This window comes from Amblyraja radiata, chromosome 15, assembly GCF_010909765.2.
Source record: "Amblyraja radiata isolate CabotCenter1 chromosome 15, sAmbRad1.1.pri, whole genome shotgun sequence".
NCBI lineage: Eukaryota > Metazoa > Chordata > Chondrichthyes > Rajiformes > Rajidae > Amblyraja > Amblyraja radiata.
In genome coordinates this window covers 53,529,205-53,552,406 of record NC_045970.1, presented here as the reverse complement: position 1 = coordinate 53,552,406, position 23,202 = coordinate 53,529,205, and the positions used below count along the sequence as shown (strand labels likewise).

Sequence of the window (23,202 nt, the reverse complement as noted above, 5' to 3'; positions counted from 1 at the left end):
CAGCCTGATCGTATTCATGTATAGTCTTTTCTTTGATTGGGTAGCAGGCAAACAAAAGCTTTCACTGTATCTCGATGCACGTGACAACAATAAATTAAACTAAACTAAACCGCTGCCGGGCGACTGTCTGAAGCGCGACCAGACCGCGCGGAGCCTCAATGTTCAGTCTGCTACAGCGCTGCTTTTTAATCCCCGGCCTGTATTTCGCCTCTGCTGCATCAGCTGACTGATTACCAGCGGCTCGGCTTATCTGCTGCTGAAAACCTCACCTATGCCCCCCTCTTATCTCCAGACTTGATCATCCAATCTCTCCTGTCCTCCATCTTCGACGCAACACAAAGTGTGTGCGCACAAGTCACTGCCGCTGCCGCTTGTAGATTAAATGGCGCCTGAAACTCACGATTTGTCAATGAAGGTGAAGAAGGCGGGTTATTCGACCCGAAAATTCCCTTCACAGATGCTGCCTGACCCGCTGAGGTCTTCCAGCACTTAAAAAGAAAAACCTCGCGGCTGGAGTGGTGGTGGAGGCAGATATGACAGTGGCGTTTAAGAAGGCATTTAGATATGCACATGGATGTGAAGGGAGATTGATCAAGAGACGAGGAAACACTTTTTTCTCACAGAGAGTTGTGAGTCTGTGGAATTAACGGTGGAGGCCAGTTCTCTGGATACTTTCAAGAGAGAGCTAGATCGGGCTCTTAAAGATAGGGGATATGGGGAGAAGGCAGGAACGGGGAACTGATTGGGGATGATCAACCATGATCGCATTGAATGGCGGTGCAGGCTTGAAGGGCCGAATGGCCTACTCCTGCACCTATTGTCTATTGTCTATTATCACCTGAAGGCAGGGGAAATTCGTTGCAGTCATGGTCGGCACAGACGTTGTGGGCCGAAGGGCCAGTTCCTATGCTGTACTGTTCTAAGAACATAACAGAAAAAACGAGAACAGATATTTCCCATCCTTGTTAGCTCACTATGGGACAATTATGCACAGTTCTGGTGTCCATCCGTCATTGAAACCGGTTGTCAGATGACTCGCACCCTGTTCTCTCCGTCACAAGTTGCTGTGCACAACTCGCCTGATGCGTTTCGCACATCTCCCCCAGCGACCTCACTTCGAAGCACCTTCAATGGCTGCAAAGCACCGCGGAGTGTCCCGAGATTGTGGGTGGCGCTACATAAATGCAAGTCTTCCTTCGGACGGAGGCAGACAGAGGCAGAGACAAGGAGGGAGGAAGGTAGGGAGGCAGGTAGGGAGGGAGAGAGGGAGACAGACAGACCCTGTAGCCGTAGCTGATGCTTCATCGCTTCTCTCATGTTACACTCAGTTGTGTAGGTTCCAGTCCAACTTAAGATCCTGGGCAGGTTTTGCTTCTCACCAGGCCTGCTCCCTTTGGACCAAAGAGCTTTGGACTATGTTCACCAAACATAGACATAGAAAATAGGTGCAGGAGTAGGCCATTCGGCCCTTCGAGCCTGCACCGCCATTCAATATGATCATGGCTGATCATCCAACTCAGTATCCTGTACCTGCCTTCTATCCATACCGCCTGATCCCTTTAGCCACAAGGGCCACATCTAACTCCCTCTTAAATATAGCCAATGAACTGGCCTCAACTACCTTCTGTGGCAGAGAATTCCACAGATTCACCACTCTCTGTGTCAAAAATGATTTTCTCATCTCGGTCCTAAAAGATTTCCCCCTTATCCTTAATAGCATAGGATCTTTGATACTCACTGGCGTGTTTCCCCCACAATCCCTCAGGTCGACACTGGTGCTCATGACGCATAATTTCATCAACGGCATATTTATAACAACAAAAAAGACACAAAATGTTGGAGTAACAGCGGGTCAGGCAGCATATTCTGTAGAACATAGACACACGACATTTCGGGTCGGGATCCTTCTTCAGATCAGAGGTCATAGAGCGCTTTAGACTGATAGTAATGAGGGGGTGGGGCACACAGCCTGGCAAATGGTAGGTGGGAAAACGACAAACGATATTGGAGTATCTCAGCGGCTCATCATACGTCTCCAGAGATGCTGCCCGACCCGCTTGGTTACTCCACTATTTGGTCGGCGGCACAGTGGCGCAGCGGTAGAGTTGGTCGCTTACACTGCCAGAGACCCGGATTCGTTTCTTTATGTAGTTTGTACGTTCTCCCAATGACCATGTGGGTTTTCTCCGGGTGCTCCGGTTTCCTCCCACATCGCCGGTTTCCTCCCACATCCCAAAGACGTGCGGGTTTGCAAGTAAATTGGCTTCTATATGTTGTAACGTGTACAGGATGGTCCTAGTGTAGGGATGATCGCTGGTCGGCACGGATTTGGTGGGCCGGAGGGCCTGTTGCCACGCTGTATTTCTAAAGCATCTAACTAAAGGTGTTGGATCTTGCTCTGGGTGGCAGCATCTGAAACAGTGGCTTGGACACACACTAACCCAGAGTCTTGCCCACAGCCACTGAATCCTGGTGAACTAAAGCCTGCGGTCTCGGCTGAGACCTGAGATCGCCGGCGATACAGCCTGCCACCACCCCCTGTTCACAGCTACACGCCTGATCAGAGTGCCCTTGTGATCAAAAGTCAAATTTACTTCTTATATTTTCTTTCAGTCCCATTGCAAACACTTCATCAATTTTATTTTATTGTCACTCATCTAAATGTACACAGTTTAAGGATAAGGGGGAAATCTTTTAGGACCGAGATGAGGAAAACTTTTTTCACACAGAGAGTGGTGAATCTCTGGAATTCTCTGCCGCAGAAGGTAGTTGAGGCCAGTTCATTGGCTATATTTAAGAGGGAGTTAGATGTGGCCCTTGTGGCTAAATGGATCAGGGGGTATGGAGAGAAGGCAGGTACAGGATACTGAATTGGATGATCAGCCATGATCATATTGAATGGCGGTGCAGGCTCGAAGGGCCGAATGGCCTACTCCTGCACCTATTTTCTATGTTTCTATGTAATGAAAACTTTAAAAAAGCGAGGAAGTTGCTTTTATTCAGAGTGTCAAGAAGTTTTCCTTCTCAAGAAAATACAAATTCTACAGGCACGATGAAATGAATCAAATAATTCTATGGGGGGGGGGGGGGAGAGGGTGACATTTACAAAAAAAACAATAATTGAGTCTGGCTGAGATTTCCCCCTTCCCCCCATTTTACATATAACACGGTGAGGTGATCCACCAGATTGTCTTTTAGTACCTGATTGAGAGGAACAGTTTTAATAAAGATCTGAAATCTGGAGCAACAAACTATCTTGCATGATTAAATTGACGAGAAGGTCTCACTGTTTTCTCTGGCGTGAAATGACGTTAACCAAGCTCCGTACCCCAAATGCCCTGTAATCATGTCCTCCAGAGATGCTGCCTGACCCACTGAGTTACTCCAAAAAGTTAATGGGGTTTTTTCTCAGCCAGCATCGCCAATACCTTGTATCGACAACCCACTTTCTGACGATATAACCAGATGTTCTAAGTCGCCTATTTGCACTCCGGATCGGCAGTCCTTAGATTTAGGAGACCCATATCACCCTGCCCATACTCTTAAATCTCTTCTGCCATTCTTTTAATTTCGGGACAAATGACAATAAAACTCTCTGGATTGGATTTCAGGAATCGACCGATTCTCAATTCTGGACTCCCCCAACACTGGGAACACTTTTCCTGCGTCTAGCTTGTCCAGTCCTTTTAGAATTTAAAACGTTTTATTTTGATTCAATGGGCTCTGTGGGTTCTCGCTGCAAATTCTCACTACAAAGAGTAGGGATTAACAGGTCCCTTTCAGAATGGCTGGCAGTGACTAGTGGGGCACCGCAAGGCTCGGTGCTGGGACCGCAGCTATTTACAATATACATCAATGATTTACATGAAGGGATTCAAAGTAATATTAGCAAATTTGCAGATAACACAAAGCTGGGTGGCAGTGTGAACTGTGAGGAGGATGCTATGAGGATACAGGGTGACTTGAACAGGTTGGGGGAGTGGGCAGATGCATGGCAGATGAAGTTTAATGCGGATAAATGTGAGGTTATCCACTTTGGTAGCAAAAATAGGAAGGCAGATTACTATCTAAATGGCGTCAAGTTGGGAAAAGGGGAGTACAACGGGATCTGGGGGTCCTTGTACATCAGTCTATGAAAGTAGGCATGCAGGTACAGCAGGCAGTGAAGAAAGCGAATGGCATGTTGGCCTTTATAACAAGAGGAATCGAATATAGGAGCAAAGAGGTCCTTCTGCAGTTGTACAGAGCCCTAGTGAGACCACACCTGGAGTATCGTGTGCAGTTTTGGTCCCCTAATTTGAGGAAGGACATTCTTGCTATTGAGGGAGTGCAGCGGAGGTTTACAAAGTTAATTCCTGAGATGGCGGGAGGGTCATATGCTGAGAGAATGGAGCAGCTGGGTTTGTACATTCTGGAGTTAAGAAGGATGAGAGGGATTCTCATTGAAACATATAAGATTGTCAAGGGTTTGGACACATTAGAGGCAGGAAACATGTTCACGATGTTGGGGGAGTCCAGAACCAGTTTAAGAATAAGGAGTATAAGGAAACACTTTTTTTCAGAGAGTGGTGAGTATGTGGAATTCTCTGCCTCAGAGGGCGGTGGAGGCCGGTTCTCTGGATACTTTCAAGAGAGAGCTAGATAGGGCTCTTAAAAACAGCGGAGTCAGTGGATATGGGGAGAAGGCAGGAACGGGGTACTGATTGGGGATGATCAGCCATTATCACATTGAATGGCGGTGCTGGCTCGAAGGGCCGAATGGCCTACTCCTGCACCAATTGTCTATAATTGGTTGATTTAAAGCATGGAAAGAGGCCCTTTGCCCCACAGCGACCACACTAGTTCTATGTTATCTCACTTTCTCATCTACCACCTGCACACTGGGGCAAATGACAGAGGCCAGATAACCTACAAACCCAGGATAGACAAAACGCTGGAGTAACTCTGCGGGACAGGCAGAGTTACTCTCTGGAGAGAAGGAATGGGTGACGTTTCGGGTCGAGACCCTTCTTCAGACTCCTCAGATCATACATGTGGCAGTTATTGCTACCAACTGGTACTTCATTTTTCTCCGTCCTGGTTCTTCACCCGTTTACAGTGCGAAGCATGAATCCACTTAGTTTCTCCTACACATTTTACGGCAGTAATTGTTACCAGAAACACCTGTCCCATCTTGAAGCTAGGGCATGTTTCTGTTTGTGGCCTTTAACCATTACCCAATCTCCTGGACTTACATTGTGACATGGCTCTGAGGCGACTTGCCCTTGCGCCTCCTGTACGCGATCCTGGTTTTCCTTTTGGGCCCTCACAATTATTTGACAATATTCTACTCATTTGTCTCCCACTCCTTATAGAATAACTTCCTCTCGACCCTCCCATCCTAGAGGTTTGTAGTTTTAGGGATACAGCACAGAACCAGGCCCTTCGGCCCAACGACCAGCGATCCCCGCACATTAACACCATCCGGCATACACACCAGGGACAATTTCCATTTATACCAAATCAATTAATCTACAAACCTGTAAGTGTGGGAGGAAACTGAAGATCTCGGAGAACATACAAACTCCGTACAGATAGCACCCGTAGTCGGGATTGAACCCTGGGTTTCTGGCGCTTTAAGTGCTACAAGTCAGCTTTAAGTGCTACACTGCTCCACCGTGTCGCCCGTAAAATACTGGAGTAACTCAGTTGCCCTGGCAGTATCTTTAAACTTTAGAGGTACATCGCAGAAATAGGCCCTTTGGCCCACCGAGTCCACACCGACCAGCGACTAGTACTATCCTACACACTTGGGGCTCTGGTGAGACCACATCTGGAGTATTGCGTACAGTTTTGGTCTCCTAATTTGAGGAAGGACATCCTTGTGATTGAGGCAGTGCAGCGTAGGTTCACGAGATTGATTCCTGGGATGGCGGGACTGTCATATGAGAAAAGATTGAAAAGACTAGGCTTGTATTCACTGGAATTTAGAAGGATGAGGGGAAGAATCTTATAGAAACATATAAAATTATAAAAGGACTGGACAAGCTAGATGCAGGAAAAATGTTCCCAATGTTGGGCGAGTCCAGAACCAGGGGCCAGAGTCTTAGAATAAAGGGGCGGTCATTTAAGACTGAGGTGAGGAAATACTTTTTCACCCAGAGAGTTGGGAATTTATGGAATTCCCTGCCACAGCGGGCAGTGGAGGCCAAGTCACTGGATGAATTTAAGAGAGTTAGATAGAGCTCTAGGGGCTAGTGGAGTCAAAGGATATGGGGAGAAGTCAGGCACGTGTTATTGATAGGGGACGATCAGCCATGATCACAATGAATGGCGGTGCTAGCTCGAAGAGCCGAATGGCCTCCTCCTGCACATATTTTCTATGTTTCTATGTATCCCTAACTCCGTACAGACAGCGCCCGAGCTCGGGATTGAACCCTGGTTTCTGGTGGTGGGAGGCAGCGGCTCTACCACTGGGTTGCCCTCAAATAATAATAATAATAATGGATGGGATTTATATAGCGCCTTTCTAATACTCAAGGCGCTTGTGTATTCAAATTGTGTATTCAAATAGTGTTCTCAATGCACTTCCCATGATTGCCTCTTAAGGGCTTAGACCTGTCGGGGGGTCGGGTGTCATTCTTTTATTCATTAGTATAAAGGGTAGTGCACCAGGCCATTTTAGCTCTGTTTCGTGACAAAATTTTGTCAAAATTGAATTGAATAAATGTTATCAGCAAAGTATGTATACATACACTAGATTTACCTTGGTGCTTTGCTCGCAAGGATAACACGATATACAGTCGACAATTAAAAATAAAACATTATAATTTAAACATGTGAAGAATAAATTAAAATATTAGAGCAAAAGGAGGCTACAGACTTATGGCTGTTGAGTAGAGCTACTGCTCGTGGAAAAAAAGCTGTTTTTATATCTGGCTGTGGTGGCTTTGACAGTCCGGAGTCGCCTCCCAGAGGGAAGTGCTTCAAAGAGTTTGTGGCCAGGCTGAGAGGGGTCAGAGATTATCTTACCCTGACCTTGCAGTGTACAGTTCGTCAATGGGGGGGGTGGGGAAGGTTGCAGCCAACAACCTTCTCAGATGATCGAACGTTGCGCTGCAGCCTCTGGATGTCATGCTTGGTGGCTGAGCCAAACCAGACCATGATGGAGAAGGTGAGGACAGACTCTATGATGGCAGTATAAAACTGGACCATTATTGTCTGTGGCACTTTGTGTTTTCTCAGCTGCCGCAGGAGGTACAAATGAGGGCTACTACCTTTAACCTAAAAGAACCCAAAAAGTGTTGCATTGTTTGTGTATGTGTAGTATGTGTGTGTACCTGCCAAATGTTATATTATGTACACTTATGTAGATGTGAGCATGATGAGACCAATATAGTCCCAACATCTCCAAAATGGCACATACCCTTTATTACCACACACGTATTTAGCATCCAGCACAAAAGCAGCACATCATGTTATTCACCAGTACGCCAGAATCATAAGCCATTCACTCATGGTTTAAATAATTCGACACAATACACAGTAAAGCATTTAACGCTAAAAGTTGACTTTATATCATCATTTCTTTTCCCAATCTTTTGATTTACATTCCATCGACTCTTCATCTGAATATTCTTCATCAGATTCAAAGTGTTTTGCAGTAAGAGAGTTTCTGCAGTCAACACAGCTGGTCCCAGATGTGAGCTAATCTCTGATAGACTCCTTCTACTGTTGCCTCTTCCAGTGTGCAATAATAAGTCTGCTCCAATGTGTTGGGACACAGCGACTCCAAATCACAAATACACCCGTGTCAGGACTCCTGATTAGGGTGTGTGTTTTGGAAGGAGTATTCTTCCTTCGGCTCTCAGGCGCATGATATCCTGGGCAATTGACAGCAGACGGTGATGCATCTCGTCGGGTACTTTAACTTTCCCAGATTCTTTGGGCTCATTGCTCGCTCCGGATGTCCAGGCCAAAATGTTGTACAGCTCATCTGGGACAACCTCTTCAGCCTTATGTAATGTTGTGTCTTCAGAAGTTGGGGGGCATCGGATGGGGTTTGTTGAGTTGGCAATGCTATTCTGAACTATCTGGGCTGCATGAAACACGTCACGGAGGTGATGGGACGATGATCCTCCTTGTTGACTTTCACCGACAGTTTCGTTGCTCTCACCGGCCTCAGTTGAATTCACTTGTACAACACCCTCAACCAGCTCTTCGACAGCAAATGATTCCACAAATACAATTTCACTTTCTGCTGGCCTAAATGGCCTTGTAAAACATAACACAGGATGGGATCTCTTCAACCTTGCCTTCAAGCAGCCCGTCTTGTGAGATGATGCATCCAAGCCCTCAACCTCTCGAACCTCAACGATGAACAGTTTATTAAGTTTAGCAAGTCTTAGGATCTCTTTGCCACGGATGATTCTCTCCTCGATGACTCTCTTGCAGAAACTAGAGTAGGACTTCTCATACACCTGCTGCTCATCATCTTGTTCACTCATTTTTACAAAATTAGTGACAACTTTGGTGTATCTAAGGTAGCATGATTTATGATACCTCACTTCAATAGCTACAAGGTCTCGATCTCTTATGAGTAATAGCAATGCTTCATCTTTCTTCATGGTCGCAGCAGTCATTAACGGCCCACCTTGTTTTGTTTCACATCGTACTAATTTCTCTACTCTCCGTTTACCCGTGGCTTTTTTTATGATGTACTTTGAACTTTTACAGATGATGCAATGAACTGGTAGGACATGCCTGTGGTCAGGGTGCTGGACAGTAGCTGCTTGTTGACCATCACTTGTCACGTTCCGAAGCAGTCTCTTTGAGGCCGGCTCATCTGCTTCACCATCAGGAACTGCCTCTTGAGGCGATTCACCTGCTTCAGGCTTCTCAGCGTCTGTGGATTGAACTAAATTAAAAGAGGAAAAGGAAAACAGAAAAGTAAAATATATCAACAATCTCAAATATATATTTTGTTCAAAGTAACATAATATTACCAGAAATACTAAGAAATGTTTGAATCCTATCGTTACCTTTGTTCCTTTGAGACCTTGCTATAGCTCGATTTATCGTTGTTATGTTGCAGAAGTGACGATAGCAATCGGCATGATAACCCGGGATACACTGCTGCCCCCTAATAATAGAAGATAAAATGTGTGAGAGAGTATTTTACCTCTTTTCCCGTTTTATATTATGTAAGACAAAATCAACATATCAATGGAGCTATATACATGTACGCATGTCAGGTTGATGGGATGGCAAGTCAGCAAATGATCACATTAGTGTTCATTATGTGGCACAGTGCCTACAGCGCATGTCCACACAAAACACAACGATGAGAAGGCCTACCGGGAGGAGGTGGCTGATCTGGCACTCTGGTGTCAGGATAACAGCCTCCTCTTGAACATCAAAAAAACTAAGGAGCTGATCGTGGACTTTAGGAGGGCACATCATCCGAGGACGTACACACCATTGAGGATAAATGGGGATACTGTGGATAGCGCAAGCTGCTTTAAATACCTGGGAGTCCACATCTCTGGGGATATGACATGGACATCACATACCGCAGTAAGGCAAGGCAGCGCCTTTACCACCTCAGGTAATTGAGGAAATTCAGAGTGTCTCCGAGGATCCTCCAGTGCTTCTACTCAGCGGCTGTGGAAAGCATCTTGTCCGGAAATGTTACAATCTGGTTTTGGAATTGCTCTGCCCAGGACAAGAAGGCTCTGCAGAGAGTAGTGCGTTCGGCCGAACGCACTATGGGAACTTCACTCGCCCCCCTGCAGGAACTATGCATCAGGAGGTGCAACTCCAGAGCCAATAAAATCATGGGAGACCCCTTCCACCCCTGCAACGGACTGTTCCAGCTGCTACCGTTGCCATGCTGTGAGAATGGAGAGGTTGAGAAGGAGTTTCTTTCCAGAGGCCATTAGGACTGTAAACTCCTATCTCACCAGGGACTAACCTTACTGCTTTTTTTTTTTTTAATTGCTGTTTCTTTCCCTTTTTCCTTCCACCCACAATATTTAATATGAAAAATATGTGATTCTGTTTGTAGTTTGTTTGGTTGTTTGTTTGTTTGTCTTTTTGCACAAAGTCCGCGAGCATTGCCACTTTTCATTTCACTTCACATCTCGTATGTGTATGTGACAAATAAACTTGACTTGACTTGAATGTGTATAGGGCTCTGAAGAGTGGAGGGGCAGAGGCTACAGAATAGCTACAGAAAAAACCCATCTCATAGTACTTAAGTCTGCATGGACATTAATTATTAAAATGTCAACCTTTTCTCAATGTTACTCAGACTTACACTGTAAGTTACTGCCGTAGATAAGTTAGTTCAAGTTCACATGCACCAATTGAATTTAACATAAACATCCGCCATTTCTGAGCATTTCTCACTAAAATTCAGTCAATCTTCCTCCTTTGTTCAAGAAGGAACTGCAGATGCTGGAAAATCGAAGGTACACAAAAAAGCTGGAGAAACTCAGCGGGTGCAGCAGCATCTATGGAGCGAAGGAAATAGGCAATGTTTCGGCCCGAAAGTCTGAAGAAGGGTTTCGGCCCGAAATGTTGCCTATTTCCTTCGCTCCATAGATGCCGCTGCACCCGCTGAGTTTCTCCAGCTTTTTTGTGTACCTTCAATCTTCCTCCTTTGTTCACCCGTGGTTGGGGCCGTGGGCCCTCGGCAGTCGCCGCTACGGACGGCACGATGTACTGCCCCACCCCCCCCCCCGTCAAGATGATCCAAACACACTCCGCAGCTCCGAGTTCCCGAATCGGCCGCTTCTTACCGGAGACCGCGGCTTCACTATGTTAAGTACATAGGCCCCGCGGTCGGAGCACTTCTTCTCGGCAAATGATCGCAGGAAGCTCCGCGATTAGTTGTTAAAGAAGACTCTTCTTTGACTTCAACAAGCTGACATTAGTGACAACTTTTAATTTAATTTGCTCAGGAAAGACAAAACTTAAAAACTTCAGCCTCAAGACATCATATCTCACATTATAAGAGGTTGGAATTAATTAATTAAAGTCCATGCAGGTTAATTTTCATAAATTCTGACTTTAGATCTTACCTTCCAGCTCCAGTTTCTTCACAATGTTGCGCTAGTCCCATGACTTGGCTGTACTCTTTGCGTTGCAGCAACTGAGCAGCGACTTTGCTTTCCAGACATTTTTCCACTTCTACCCACTTAGCTGCACATTCTTCAGACTTCTTCATGCTTTTCTCAGTAAATTGAATTACCCTGCTGTGAGTTTCGACGACATGTATTGCACAGAAGACCAAAGACCAAATACTCTTCACCATGTTGTGGGCTACCTGCCCAGCTGGCCTGAAACAAAGCGCGTGATTGGTCAATTGTCGTCCGAATCAACGTGCTTTGATTGGACAGTTGCTACTCGGAAAATTGGAGGTTTTTCGTATATTTTAAAAAGATGTGCATGCTTTGTTGTTGACGGGTTTCAGGTAAGATTTGTATAATAATTTTACACAATATGTTATAAATACAGGTAGATACGTGATTGGGGTCACGAAATTAAACGAAAAAGTACCTCGGCCCGCTGTCTAAAAGGAAACATAGAAATTAGGTGCAGGAGTAGGCCATTCGGCCCTTCGAGCCTGCACCGCCATTCAATATGATCATGGCTGATCATCCAACTCAGTATCCTGTACCTGCCTTCTCTCCATACCCCCCGATCCCTTTAGCCACAAGGGCCACATCTAACTCCCTCTTAAATATAGCCAATGAACTGGCCTCAACTACCTTCTGTGGCAGAGAATTCCACAGATTCACCACTCTCTGTGTGAAAAATGTTTTTCTCATCTCGGTCCTAAAAGATTTCCCCCTTATCCTTAAACTGACCCCTTGTTCTGGACTTCCCCAACATCGGGAACAATCTTCCTGCATCTAGCCTGTCCAACCCCTTAAGAATTTTGTAAGTTTCTATAAGATCCCTCCTCAGTCTTCTAAATTCTAGTGAGTACAAGCCGAGTCTATCCAGTCTTTCTTCATATGAAAGTTCTGACATCCCAGGAATCAGTCTGGTGAACCTTCTCTGTACACCCTCTATGGCAAGAATGTCTTTCCTCAGATTAGGAGACCAAAACTGTACGCAATACTCCAGGTGTGGTCTCACCAAGACCCTGTACAACTGCAGTAGAACCTCCCTGCTCCTATACTCAAATTCTTTTGCTATGAATGCTAACATACCATTCGCTTTCTTCACTGCCTGCTGCACCTGCATGCCTACTTTCAATGACTGGTGTACCATGACACCCAGGTCTCGTTGCATCTGAAACAGGCCATTATTAGCTGTTTGCTTGGTGAGAACGAGAAGCTGGTGAAACTTGGGTGGGGGAGGGATGGAGCGAGAGGGAATGAAGGGGTTACTTGATGCTGGAGAAATCAACATTCGTACCACTGGGTTTAAGCTGCCTAAGCAAAATATGAGATGGTTTGTATTGAGCCACACTCTGACAAAGGAGGGAGGCTAGGACAGAAAGGTCAGTGTGGGAATGGGAATGAAAATGTTTGGCAATCTGGAGATCAGGTAGGTCCAGGCAGACTGAGCATAGGTGTTCGCCCAGTTTACGTTTGGTCTCGCCGATGCATTAGAGCCCATATCTTGAACAATGGATACAGTAGATGAGGTTGGAGGAGATGCAAGTGAACCTCTGCCTAACCTGAACGGACTGTCGGGGTCCCTGGACACAATCGAGGGTGGAGTAATAGGAACAGGTGCTGCATCTCCTGCGGTTACAGTCGCAGGTGAACGGCCTCTCCCTGGCGTGAACCCACCTGTGTGCCTTCAGGAGGTACATGGCTGGAAACCACATCTTGCACACGGGGCAGGTGTAAGGCTTCTGCCTGGTGTGAACCCGCTGGTGTGTCACCATGGCAGATGAAGAGACATATCCCTTCCCACACACGGAGCAGATGAACGGCCTCTCCCCGGTGTGACTGCGGCGATGAATTTCCAGCAGGGACGGGAAACGGAATCCCTTCCCGCAGTCCCCACATTTCCACGTGGAGTTCGACTGCCCATCCTCTGACCCCACAAACGGTTTCTCCCCGCCGTGGATGGAGCTTTGTGCTTCCACATCCGAAGGTCGCTGATGTTCAGACCCCAGTGGATCGAGTGACCCTGGCCGAGCCTGACATGTTGTTTGGGTTGAACTTCCTCTCGATGCCGATACACTGGAAAATAAATTAAAAAGTAGAGTGTTAGGTGGAGAGTTTGATTTATTATCATCACATGTACCAAGATATGGTGAAAAGCTTTGTTTTGCATGATATGCGTACTAGATCGGTTATAACTTGCATAAACGCAATCAAATTAAACTCAAGTACAACAGATAAGAGAGCAGAATATAGTTCTCAGCCTTGTAGCAAATTGGTTCCATAGACAAAGGTCAATGTACACAATGGGAAAGAAGTGAATGGGACAGCACCTTAGTTTATGGAGGGACTATTCAGAAGCCGGAGGAGGTACTGAAAAAGCTACTTTTATAACTACTAAACCAGGTTCGCTTCTTAATAAACAGACACCACACAAACTGTTTGGTAGACCATTTCAAAACTTTACTTATTATCGGCCGATGGAAGGGAGCGAGAATTCCAGCTAAGTGACCAATGTAGACACTCGACTGTCCTCGGTCCACTTTTCTGAACAACAGAATGACATTGCCTTAAGTAGGGTTTTTTTGTCCCCTTAGCACATTCCAGACATTAGTCATGGTCAGAGGTACAGGAAAAGGTTTCCACAGAATGCATCACATCAAAGGCCTTTTGTTTACATAGTACAAGATAACATTGTCCATTTGGTTTACGACATTTTATCTTCACAGAGATCACCCTAGCTCTTTCGCTGCTTCCTCTCTGTCATTTGGTCCCTCATAAACATTGGCCATTTGGTTTATGGCATCTTACTTCAAAGATGTGACTAGCTGTTTCTCTCTTCCTTTATCGCCTCCTCCCCCATAAACATTGGTCATTTGGTTGACGGCATCTTACTTCAAAGATGTGACTAGCTGTTTCTTTCTCTGTCACTTCCTCACTTGGGGGACAATGTTATAGGATTTATTATCTCACACACCCGCAACCTGAGGCAAGCCTAATTTGAGACTAAATATAAGCTGTAAGCTAGCCCAGAAGCCAATTTAATATCTTCTTATATTTTAACTAAAATTCGGCTTCATCAGTACAGTGCTCTCCATAATGGTTGGGACAAAGACACAGCATTTATTTATTTGCCTCTGTACTCCACAATTTGAGATTTGTAATAGAAAATAAAATCACATGTGGTTAAAGTGCACATTGTCAGAATTTAATAAAGGCCCATTTCATACATTTTGGTTTCACCATGTAGAAATGACAGCTGTGTTTATACATAATCCCCCCATTTCAGGGCACCATAATGTTTGGGACACATGGCTTCAAAGGTGTTTGTAATTGCTCAGGTGTGTTTAAATGCCTCCTTAATGCAGGTAGAAGAGAGCTCTCAGCACCTAGTCTTTCCTCCAGTCTTTCCATCACTTTTGGAAACTTTTATTGCTGTTTATCAACACGAGGACCAAAGTTGTGCCAATGAAAGTCAAAGAAGCCATTATGAGACTGAGAAACAAGAATAAAACTGTTAGAGCCATCAACCAAACCTTAGGCTTACCAAAATTACCATAACTGTTTGGAATATCATTAAGAAGAAAGAGAGCACTGGTGAGCTTACTAATCGCGAAGGGACTGGCAGGCCAAGGAAGATCTCCACAGCTGATGGCAGAAGAATTATCTCTGTAATAAAGAAAAATCCACAAACACCTGTCCGACAGATCAGATACACTCTTCAGGAGTCAGGTGTGGATTTGTCAATGACCACTGTCCTCAGAAGACTTCATGAACAGAAATACAGAGGCTACACTGCAAGATGCAAACCACTGGTTAGTTTGTCAAGATGTACTTACAAGAGCAACAACAGTTCTGGAAAAAAGATCTTGTGGACAGACGAGACAAAAATTAACTTATATCAGTGTGATGGCAAGAGCAAAGTATGGAGGAGAGAAGGAACTACCCAAGATCCAAAGCATACCACCTCATCTGTGAAACACGGTGGTGGGGGTGTTATTGCCTGGGCATGTATGACTGCTGAAGGAACTGGCTCACTTATCTTCATTGATGATACAACTGCTGATGGTAGTAGCATAATGAATTCTGAAGTGTATAGGCACATCCTGTCTGCTCAAGTTCAAACAAATGCCTCAAAATTCATTGGCCGGCAGTTCATTCTACAGCAAGACAATGATCCCAAACATACTGCTAAAGCAAGAAAGGAGTTTTTCAAAGCTAAAAAATGGTAAATTCTTCAGTGGCCACGTCAATCACCCGATCTGAACCCAATTGAGCATGCCTTTTATATGCTGAAGAGAAAACTGAAAGGGACTATCCCCCAAAACAAGCATAAGCTAAAGATGGCTGCAATACAGGCCTGGCAGAGCATCATCAGAAAAAACATCAGCTATGGCTTTTCTGCAGAAATGCTGCCTGACCTGCTGAATTACACCAGCATGTTATGTTAATCCTGATCATTTCCTTGTTTCATTTCCCGCCCATTTTTACCCTCTCTTTAAATATGTCTTCTAACAGCAGCCGTCCCGAGGAAAACTCACCCTCTCCCAAACCCCTCTTCACAACGGATTTAATAGCAATATTGGGAAAATCAAGACACATTCTGGACCACAAATCATCCCATACTCTGTATAATACACTCATATTGCCATATCTGAGTTACTGTGTGGAGATATGGGGTAACACCTACAAAACCAACCTACAGCCGTTATGCACATTACAAAAAAGAGCAATAAGAATGATCAATAACGTTGGATATCTTGAACATACCAATTTATTATTCTTAAAGTCACATACACTGAAGTTCACCGATCTGGTTAAATTTAAGACTGCGCAAATCATGTACAAAGCAAGAAATAATTTACTGCCAAGAAATATACAAAGACTGTTTATGGAAAGACAGGGTGGGTATAATTTGAGAGGAGAACATAATTTTAAAAAACTCAATGTCAAAACAACTCTTAAAAGTATGTGCATAGCAATCTGTGGGGTGAATTTGTGGAATGGTCTGGAACAGGAGATAAAACTTAGCACAAGCATAATTCAGTTTATAAAGATGTACAAAAACACTTGTTTAAAAGGATATTGGGATGAGGATAGGTGATTGTGAGTGGGATATTTGTTATACTGATTGTATTGGGAAGGGTGATTATAGAGTGATGGGTTGTATATACGACTAAGATACTGTATAGTATAAGGGTTTTTTATTTTCTTTTTCTTTTTTGTATGGCTTTGTAAATATTTGATTAGTGTATAAATGTAAATAATTTGGTGTACATATAGTGGCTGGTGTACATATGGTGTACATATAGCTGCTAAATTTGTATATGATAATTACAAGCAGTTGAATAAGGGGTGGGAATTAATAAGCTTTGGCTTCTTCCTGCTCCTTTTCGAACACACACGATTTCATTTATTTATAGATATTGTTTATGACACTTTATAAATATTCTTGTTTTGTTTTTTGTATGCTGTTTCATACTTGCTTTTTATTCTTTTATTCTGTTCGAAATAAATAAATAAATAGATTGCCCGGCCAGCTCTTGGGACCGACCCTTAACTCGTCTTGACGTTTTTACAGCGACTGATCTGTTAAACCAAATCCCCGACCACTAAACATTAAATCCATCTCCCTTGCTCTCTCAGTCTGAGTAACTGTTCGCCATAGTTTCGTTCACAACCCCGTACTTTTAGTTTGAAGACTGATACCGAACCGAAACATCCCCAATGCTCTTTCTCCAGAGATGTTGCCTGACACGCTGAGTCACGCCAGCACTTTGGGTCTTTGGTGTAAACCAGCAGCTCCTGTTCTTTGTTTCCAATCAGCTACAAAACCAACATGTTTGGCCACTAAGAACATTAAATCCATTGCTCTCTCAGCCTGTGCTACAGTTCGACTTCGTTTCCCCTCCAATTCACCCTTACATCCGGCATGTCTCACTACCTGTGGTACCGGGGTGGAAGTCGCAATCTCCGCAGGACGACCAGCGGACCCTCTGCCACTGACAACTTCGGATCATTAGCCGTATCCCGTTCCATTTTCAGCCGTCCATTCTCCCCGTATCACTCTTCTGCTCGTCTTGGTCGCATTTGGTTGAGGCCGTGATTCAAACCCACGTCTTTAGGCGTCTCTGAAAGGGAATTTATCCAATCAGAAGTTTGAGTAACCCATCCCATTGTCCATATAAGGGAGGGGGAGGGGTCTCAACACTGTCCCCGCCAGTGTGGCAGCCTCGTGATTCTATTGATTGAAAGATACAGCATGGAAACATGCCCTTCGGCCCACCGAGTCCACACCGACCATCGAATACCGCAACAGTGCACATAAAAACATAGAATAAACATAGAAAAGTAGGTGTAGGAGTAGGCTACTCGGCCCTTCGAGCCAGCTCCGTCATTCAATATGATCATGGATGGTCATCTAAAATCAGTATGTTTAAGAGAGAACTGCAGATGCTGGTTAAATCGAAGATAGATACAAATGGTTGGGGTGAGGCAGCATCTATGGAGAGAAGGAACTGCCGATGTTTCTGAAGAAGGGTCTTGATCTAAAATCAGTACCCCGTTCCTGCTCTTTCCCCATATCCCTTGATTCCTTTAGCCCTAAGAGCTAAATCTAACTCTCTCTTGAAAACATCCAGTGAAAGTTTTCACCACTGGCAGAGAATTCTACAGATTCACAACACTCTGGGTGAAAAAATGTTTCCTCATCTCAGTCTTAAATGGCCTACCGCTTATTATTCTTAAGCGGTTCTGGACTCTCCCAACATCGGGAAAATGTTTCCTGCATCTAGCTAGTCCAATCCTTTGATGATACCCTCTCATCCTTCTAAATTCAAGTGAATACAAGCCCAGTCGACCCATTCTTTCATCACATATCAGTCCCGCTATCCCGGGAATTAACCTGGTGAACCTATGCTGCACTCCCTCAGTAGCAATAATGTCCTTCCTCAAATTAGGAGACCAAAATTGCACACAATACTCCAGGTTCAGTCTCACCGGGGCCCTGTACAAATGCAGCAGGACCTCCCTAAACTCAAATTCTCTCTCAATGAAGCCAACATGCCATTAGCTTTCTTCACTGTCTGCTTTACCTGCATGCTTACTTTCAGTGACTGATGTACAAGCACATGCAGGTCTCGTTGCACCTCCCCTTTTCCTAATCTGACACCATTCAGATAATAATCTGCCTTCCTGTTCTTGCCACCAAAGTGGATAACCTCACATTTATCCACATTATACTGCATCTGCCATGCATCTGCCCACTCACCCAACCTATTCAAGTCACCCTGCAGCCTCATCGCATCCTCCTCGCAGCTCACACTGATTCCTAGCTTTGTGTAATTCGCAAACTTGGAGATGTCACATTTAATCCCTCATCTAAATCGTTAATATATATTGTAAATAACTGGGGTCCCAGCACCGAGCCTTGCGGCACGCCACTAGTCAAGGCCTGCCATTCTGAAAAGGACCCATTAATTCCTACTCTTTGCTTCCTGTCTGCCAACCAGTTCTCTATCCATGTCAATACCCTACCCCCAATACCACGTGCTTTAATTTTGCACACTAATCTCTTGTGTGGGACCTTGTCATAGGCTTTTTGAAAGTCCAGATACACCACATCCACTGGCTCTCCCTTATCCATTCTATTTGTTACATCCTCAAAAGATTCCAGAAGATTAGTCAAGCATGATTTCCCCTTCATAAATCCATGCTGACTTTGACTAATCCTGTCACTGCATTCCAAATGCACTGATATAACATCTTTAACAATCGACTCGAGCATCTTCCCCACTACTGATGTAAGGCTAACTGGTCTATAATTCCCTGTTTTCCCTCTCTCTCTCTCTCTCTCCTTTTTTATTTATTTTTTTTAAAGTGGAGTTACATTGGCTACTCTCCAGTCCACAGGAACTGATCCAGAGTTGAGAGAACATTGGAAAATGATCACCAATGCATCCACGATTTCTAGGGCCACCTCCTTGAGTACTCTGGGGTGCAGGCCATCAGCCCAGGGGATTTATCTGCCTTCAGTCCCAATAGTTTACCTAACACCATTTCCTGACTAATGTGGATTCCCTTCAGTTTCTCCCTCCCACTAGATCCTTGGTCCCCCAGTATTGATTCCTGGGATGTCAGGAATTTCATATGAAGAAAGACCGGATAGACTCGGCTTATACTTGCTAGAATTTAGAAGATTGAGGGGGGATCTTATAGAAACTTACAAAATTCTTAAGGGGTTGGACAGGCTAGATGCAGGAAGATTGTTCCCGATGTTGGGGAAATCCAGAACAAGGGGTCACAGTTTAAGGATAAGGGGAAGTCTTTTAGGACCGAGAGGAGAAAAACATTTTTCACACAGAGAGTGGTGAATCTCTGGAATTCTCTGCCACAGATGGTAGTTGAGGCTAGTTCAGGCTAGTTGAGGCTACGGGATACTCAGTGGATGATCAGCCATGATCATATTGAATGGCGGTGCAGGCTCAAAGGGCTGAATGGCCTACTCCTGCACCTAATTTCTATGTTTCTATTTCTGGTAGATTGTTTCTTTAGTGAAGACAGGACCAAAGTATTTGTTTCACTGTTGGAGTCTCTGGTCTGTTAACAGGACACTGGAATCCTGAATGCATTTCCCACTGTCAACTGAACACTGACAATGGTTCATCGAAGTGCACTGAGGGGTTTTTCAGACAGGATAGTGCACATTGGCAAACGTCTTCTTAACCGTAGTGCGGCACAGTAGTAGTCTGAAGAAGGATGTCGACCCGGAATGTCACCCATTCCTTCTCTCCAGAGATGCTGTCTGTCCCGCTGAGTTACTCCAGCTTTTTGTGTCTATCTACAGTGATAGAATTGCTGCCTTACAGCACCAGAGACCCAGGTTTGATCCTGACTACAGGTGCTGTTTGTGCAGGGTTTGCACATTCCCCCCGTTTTCTCCGGGTTCCTCCCACACCCCAAAAGACGTGCAGGTTTGTTGGTTAATTGGCTTCGAGAAATTGTCCCGGGTTTGTTGGAACTATCTCCAAACCGCCCGCTCCCATTCACAACATCGAGTAGGCTGTGGGCCGAGGTGCTTTTTTGTTTAAGTTTGTGAGCCAAATCACGTAACTACCCGAATTTTAAACATATTGTGTAAGAATATCATAGAAATCATACCTGAAACTCGTCAAACAAAACCTGCACATATTTTTAAAATATGAGAAAAAACTCAAATTATCCGTGTAGTGCAAGTTTGACATTGCGTGGAACGCCAATTGACCAATCACGTGCTTTGTTTCATGGTAGCTAGGCAGCGAGCACTCTGGGATCATGGCTGCCTCCTAATTCCATCAAAACAATAGCAAGGTTCCCAAGGATGGGGAAGGAATGGAGGGTTATGGTCTGAGTGCAGGTAGATGGGACTAGGGGAAAATAAGTGTTCTGCACGGACTTGTAGGGCCGAGATGGCCTGTTTCCGTGCTGTAATTGTTATATGGAATAAAGATAATGCTAACCTTGCTGATAATTCTGTTTTGTCGGACGGCCGGTGTTGCAGCGAGTGAGCGGGCGTACTGACGAAGCCGGCGCTATGGGGCTGCCCGGGTGGCGTGCAGGGCAGTGCTGCTCCCCACCATCATCATCACCATGATGATCCAGAAGCGCATGCTGGTCAAGGTGGACACGCTGTGGGGCACACGTGTGGAGTCCGCAGCCGGTCCCAAAGTGGCTCCAGCCGTGGGCAGCTCTGGAAGGGGGGCAAGTTAGGGTTAGGGAATTTCCTGTCAGTGGAAGATGCCTCCCCCAGCCTGGCACTGCCCCAGTCCCACTATGGCCGTGACCCCCACTCTGCACACTGGCAGTCAGTGGGGTTCAGTAAATGGGGGAACTGCCCTCACTCATTAATTAGGCTGGTTCAGGAGCTAAACCTCTGCGGCAGACTCATTCAAAATACACACTCACGATTATATTCATTAGATTATTTTTATATAATATAATTATATATAATTGCAGTCTACTCACAAGATATATATATATACTCACAAGATATATATATATATATCTTGTGAATATGACTGCTATATTATTATACTATATATATATATATATATATATATAGTATAATATTACTCCATGGGGAAACTAATTTCGTGCTGCGGTCTATTTAAACCATAGTATAATAATTTATATACTATTACATATTATTATACTATATAATAATTTATATACTATTACATATTATTATACTATATATATATACAGAATTAAAGTCCTAACGCGTCAGTGCCAAAAGTTGCACATTAATTAATTAGAAAATGAGGTCGAAAAAGTAAGCGCCATATTACTCCATGGGGAAACTAATTTCGTGCTGCGGTCTATTTAAACCATATATAGACCGCAGCACGAAATTAGTTTCCCCATGGAGTAATATGGCGCTTACTTTTTCGACCTCATTTTCTAATTAATTAATGTGCAACTTTTGGCACTGACGCGTTAGGACTTCCTTCTCAATTATATTTTATCTAAATCTATGCAAAATTTCAAGTAGTTTCCAGACATGGGTCACGAAAGTTAAATTCTGGACACATATTCGATGCTCGGCCCACAGCCTCGAGAGGGAAACCTAGTCCCGTTGTCAGAGTCACACAACACAGACAGAGACAGATCCTTCGGCCCAACTCGTCTGTGCCGGACAAGATGACTCATCTAATTTACCGGCGTTTGATCCATATCCACCAATTCCTGTCCATGAACTTATCAAAGAGTTTTGTAAATGTTGTTATTCGTCTCAATACACGCGGACGGAACTGCCGCAAATATCCCCAATATTACCCCTCCGCCGGTGTTGATGGGGCTTTACCCCAAAGATCATAGAGCGAGGCTTTAACCTACCCCGGGGACGGCGACTCCTCCTGCGGCTGCAACGACTGGGCCTAAACCGGCCTCCGACCCACACAACTCCCTTCCACGCATGCGCAGAAAGCGGCCGCCTCTCCACCTCACGCGCCTGCGCGCTCATCTCCTGCAGCCTTGATGTGGCTGACCCACCGCCCCGATGATCTCTGGGTAATTAACGCCGCCATTGAAGCCTCCCTCAATCCTGTGCAGGAGGGAACTGCAGATACTGGTTTACTCCGAAGATCGACACAAAGTGCTGGAGTAACACAGCGGGACAGGCAGCATCGCTGGAGAGAAGGATGACGTTTCGGGTCGAGACCCTCCCTCAGACTGAGAGTCAGGGGAGAGGGAGACAATAGGTGCAGGAGTCGGCCATTCGGCCCTTCGAGCCAGCACTGCCATTCAATGTGATCATGGTTGATCATCCCCAATCAGTAGCGTGTTCCTGCCTTCTCCGCATATCCCCTATACAGAGAGTGGTGAATCTCTGGAATTCTCTGCCACAGAAGGTAGTTGAGGCCAGTTCATTGGCTATATTTAAGAGGGAGTTAGATGTGGCCCTTGTGGCTAAAGGGATCAGGGGGTATGGCGAGAAAGCAGGTACAGGATACTGAGTTGGATGATCAGCCATGATCATATTGAATGGCGGTGCAGGCTCGAAGGGTCGAATGGCCTATTCCTGCACCTATTTTCTATGTTTCTATGACTCCGCTATTTTTAAGAGCCCCATCCAGCTCTCTCTTGAAAGCATCCAGAGAACCGGCCTCCACCGCCCTATGAGGCAGAGAATTCCACAGATTCACCACTCTCTGTGAGAAAAAGTGTTTCCTCGTCTCCGTTCTAGTGTAGTGTAAATAGCTGCGGTCCCAGCACCGAGCCTTGCCTTGCGGTACTCCACTAGTCATTGCCTGCCATTCTGAAAGGGACCCGTTAATCCCTACTCTTTGTTTCCTGTCTGCCAACCACTTATCTATCCATGTCAACACTCTACCCCCAATACCATGTGCCCCAATTTTGCCCAATAATCTCCTGTGTGGGACCTTATCAAATGCTTTCTGAAAGTCCAGGTACACTACATCTACTGCTCTCCCTTGGCCATTTTCCGGTGTGAAAGATACATCTTCTAGATGCGCTGGGACGCATCCTCATTGATGTGACCTGGGGGCATCGGGTGTTTTGGGTCTCACAACATCAGACACCCTCGCCCAGGCGACCC

General features: G+C 45.1%; 2 protein-coding genes across 4 annotated transcripts in view; one reads left to right on the top strand and one right to left on the bottom strand.

Moving 5' to 3' along the window:
- LOC116981574 (oocyte zinc finger protein XlCOF15-like) overlaps window positions 1–23,202 on the top strand; it is a 293,177-nt gene that overhangs the window by 55,134 nt on the left and 214,841 nt on the right. The gene's annotated exons all lie outside the window — the stretch shown is intronic.
- On the bottom strand, window positions 7,521–22,062 carry LOC116981512. Of its 3 annotated transcripts, XM_033034572.1 has the most exons (7): window positions 21,981–22,047; window positions 20,606–20,835; window positions 17,053–17,239; window positions 12,789–13,187; window positions 11,064–11,321; window positions 9,021–9,121; window positions 7,521–8,896 (listed from the first exon to the last, which is right to left on the bottom strand). In XM_033034572.1, exons 3-7 carry the CDS (start codon window positions 17,145–17,147, stop codon window positions 7,806–7,808), a joined length of 1,944 nt encoding a protein of 647 aa, XP_032890463.1. In that variant the 5' UTR covers window positions 17,148–17,239; window positions 20,606–20,835; window positions 21,981–22,047; the 3' UTR covers window positions 7,521–7,805. The 3 variants fall into 3 exon arrangements, with proteins under 3 accessions (XP_032890463.1, XP_032890462.1, XP_032890464.1); XM_033034571.1 differs by lacking the exon at window positions 20,606–20,835 and having other exon boundaries at window positions 21,981–22,062; XM_033034573.1 differs by lacking the exon at window positions 20,606–20,835 and having other exon boundaries at window positions 7,521–8,884; window positions 21,981–22,062.

Coding starts and splice junctions, on each gene's coding strand:
- LOC116981512 (XM_033034571.1), bottom strand. CDS start 17,147: ATGGAACGGGATACGGCTAATGATCCGAAGTTGTCAGTGGCAGAGGGT. Junction 11,322..12,788: donor TACCTCCTGAAGGCACACAG/GTGGGTTCACGC, acceptor GCTTTGTTTCAG/GCCAGCTGGGCAGGTAGCCC. Junction 8,897..9,020: donor AAGGTCTCAAAGGAACAAAG/GTAACGATAGGA, acceptor CTTTTAATTTAG/TTCAATCCACAGACGCTGAG.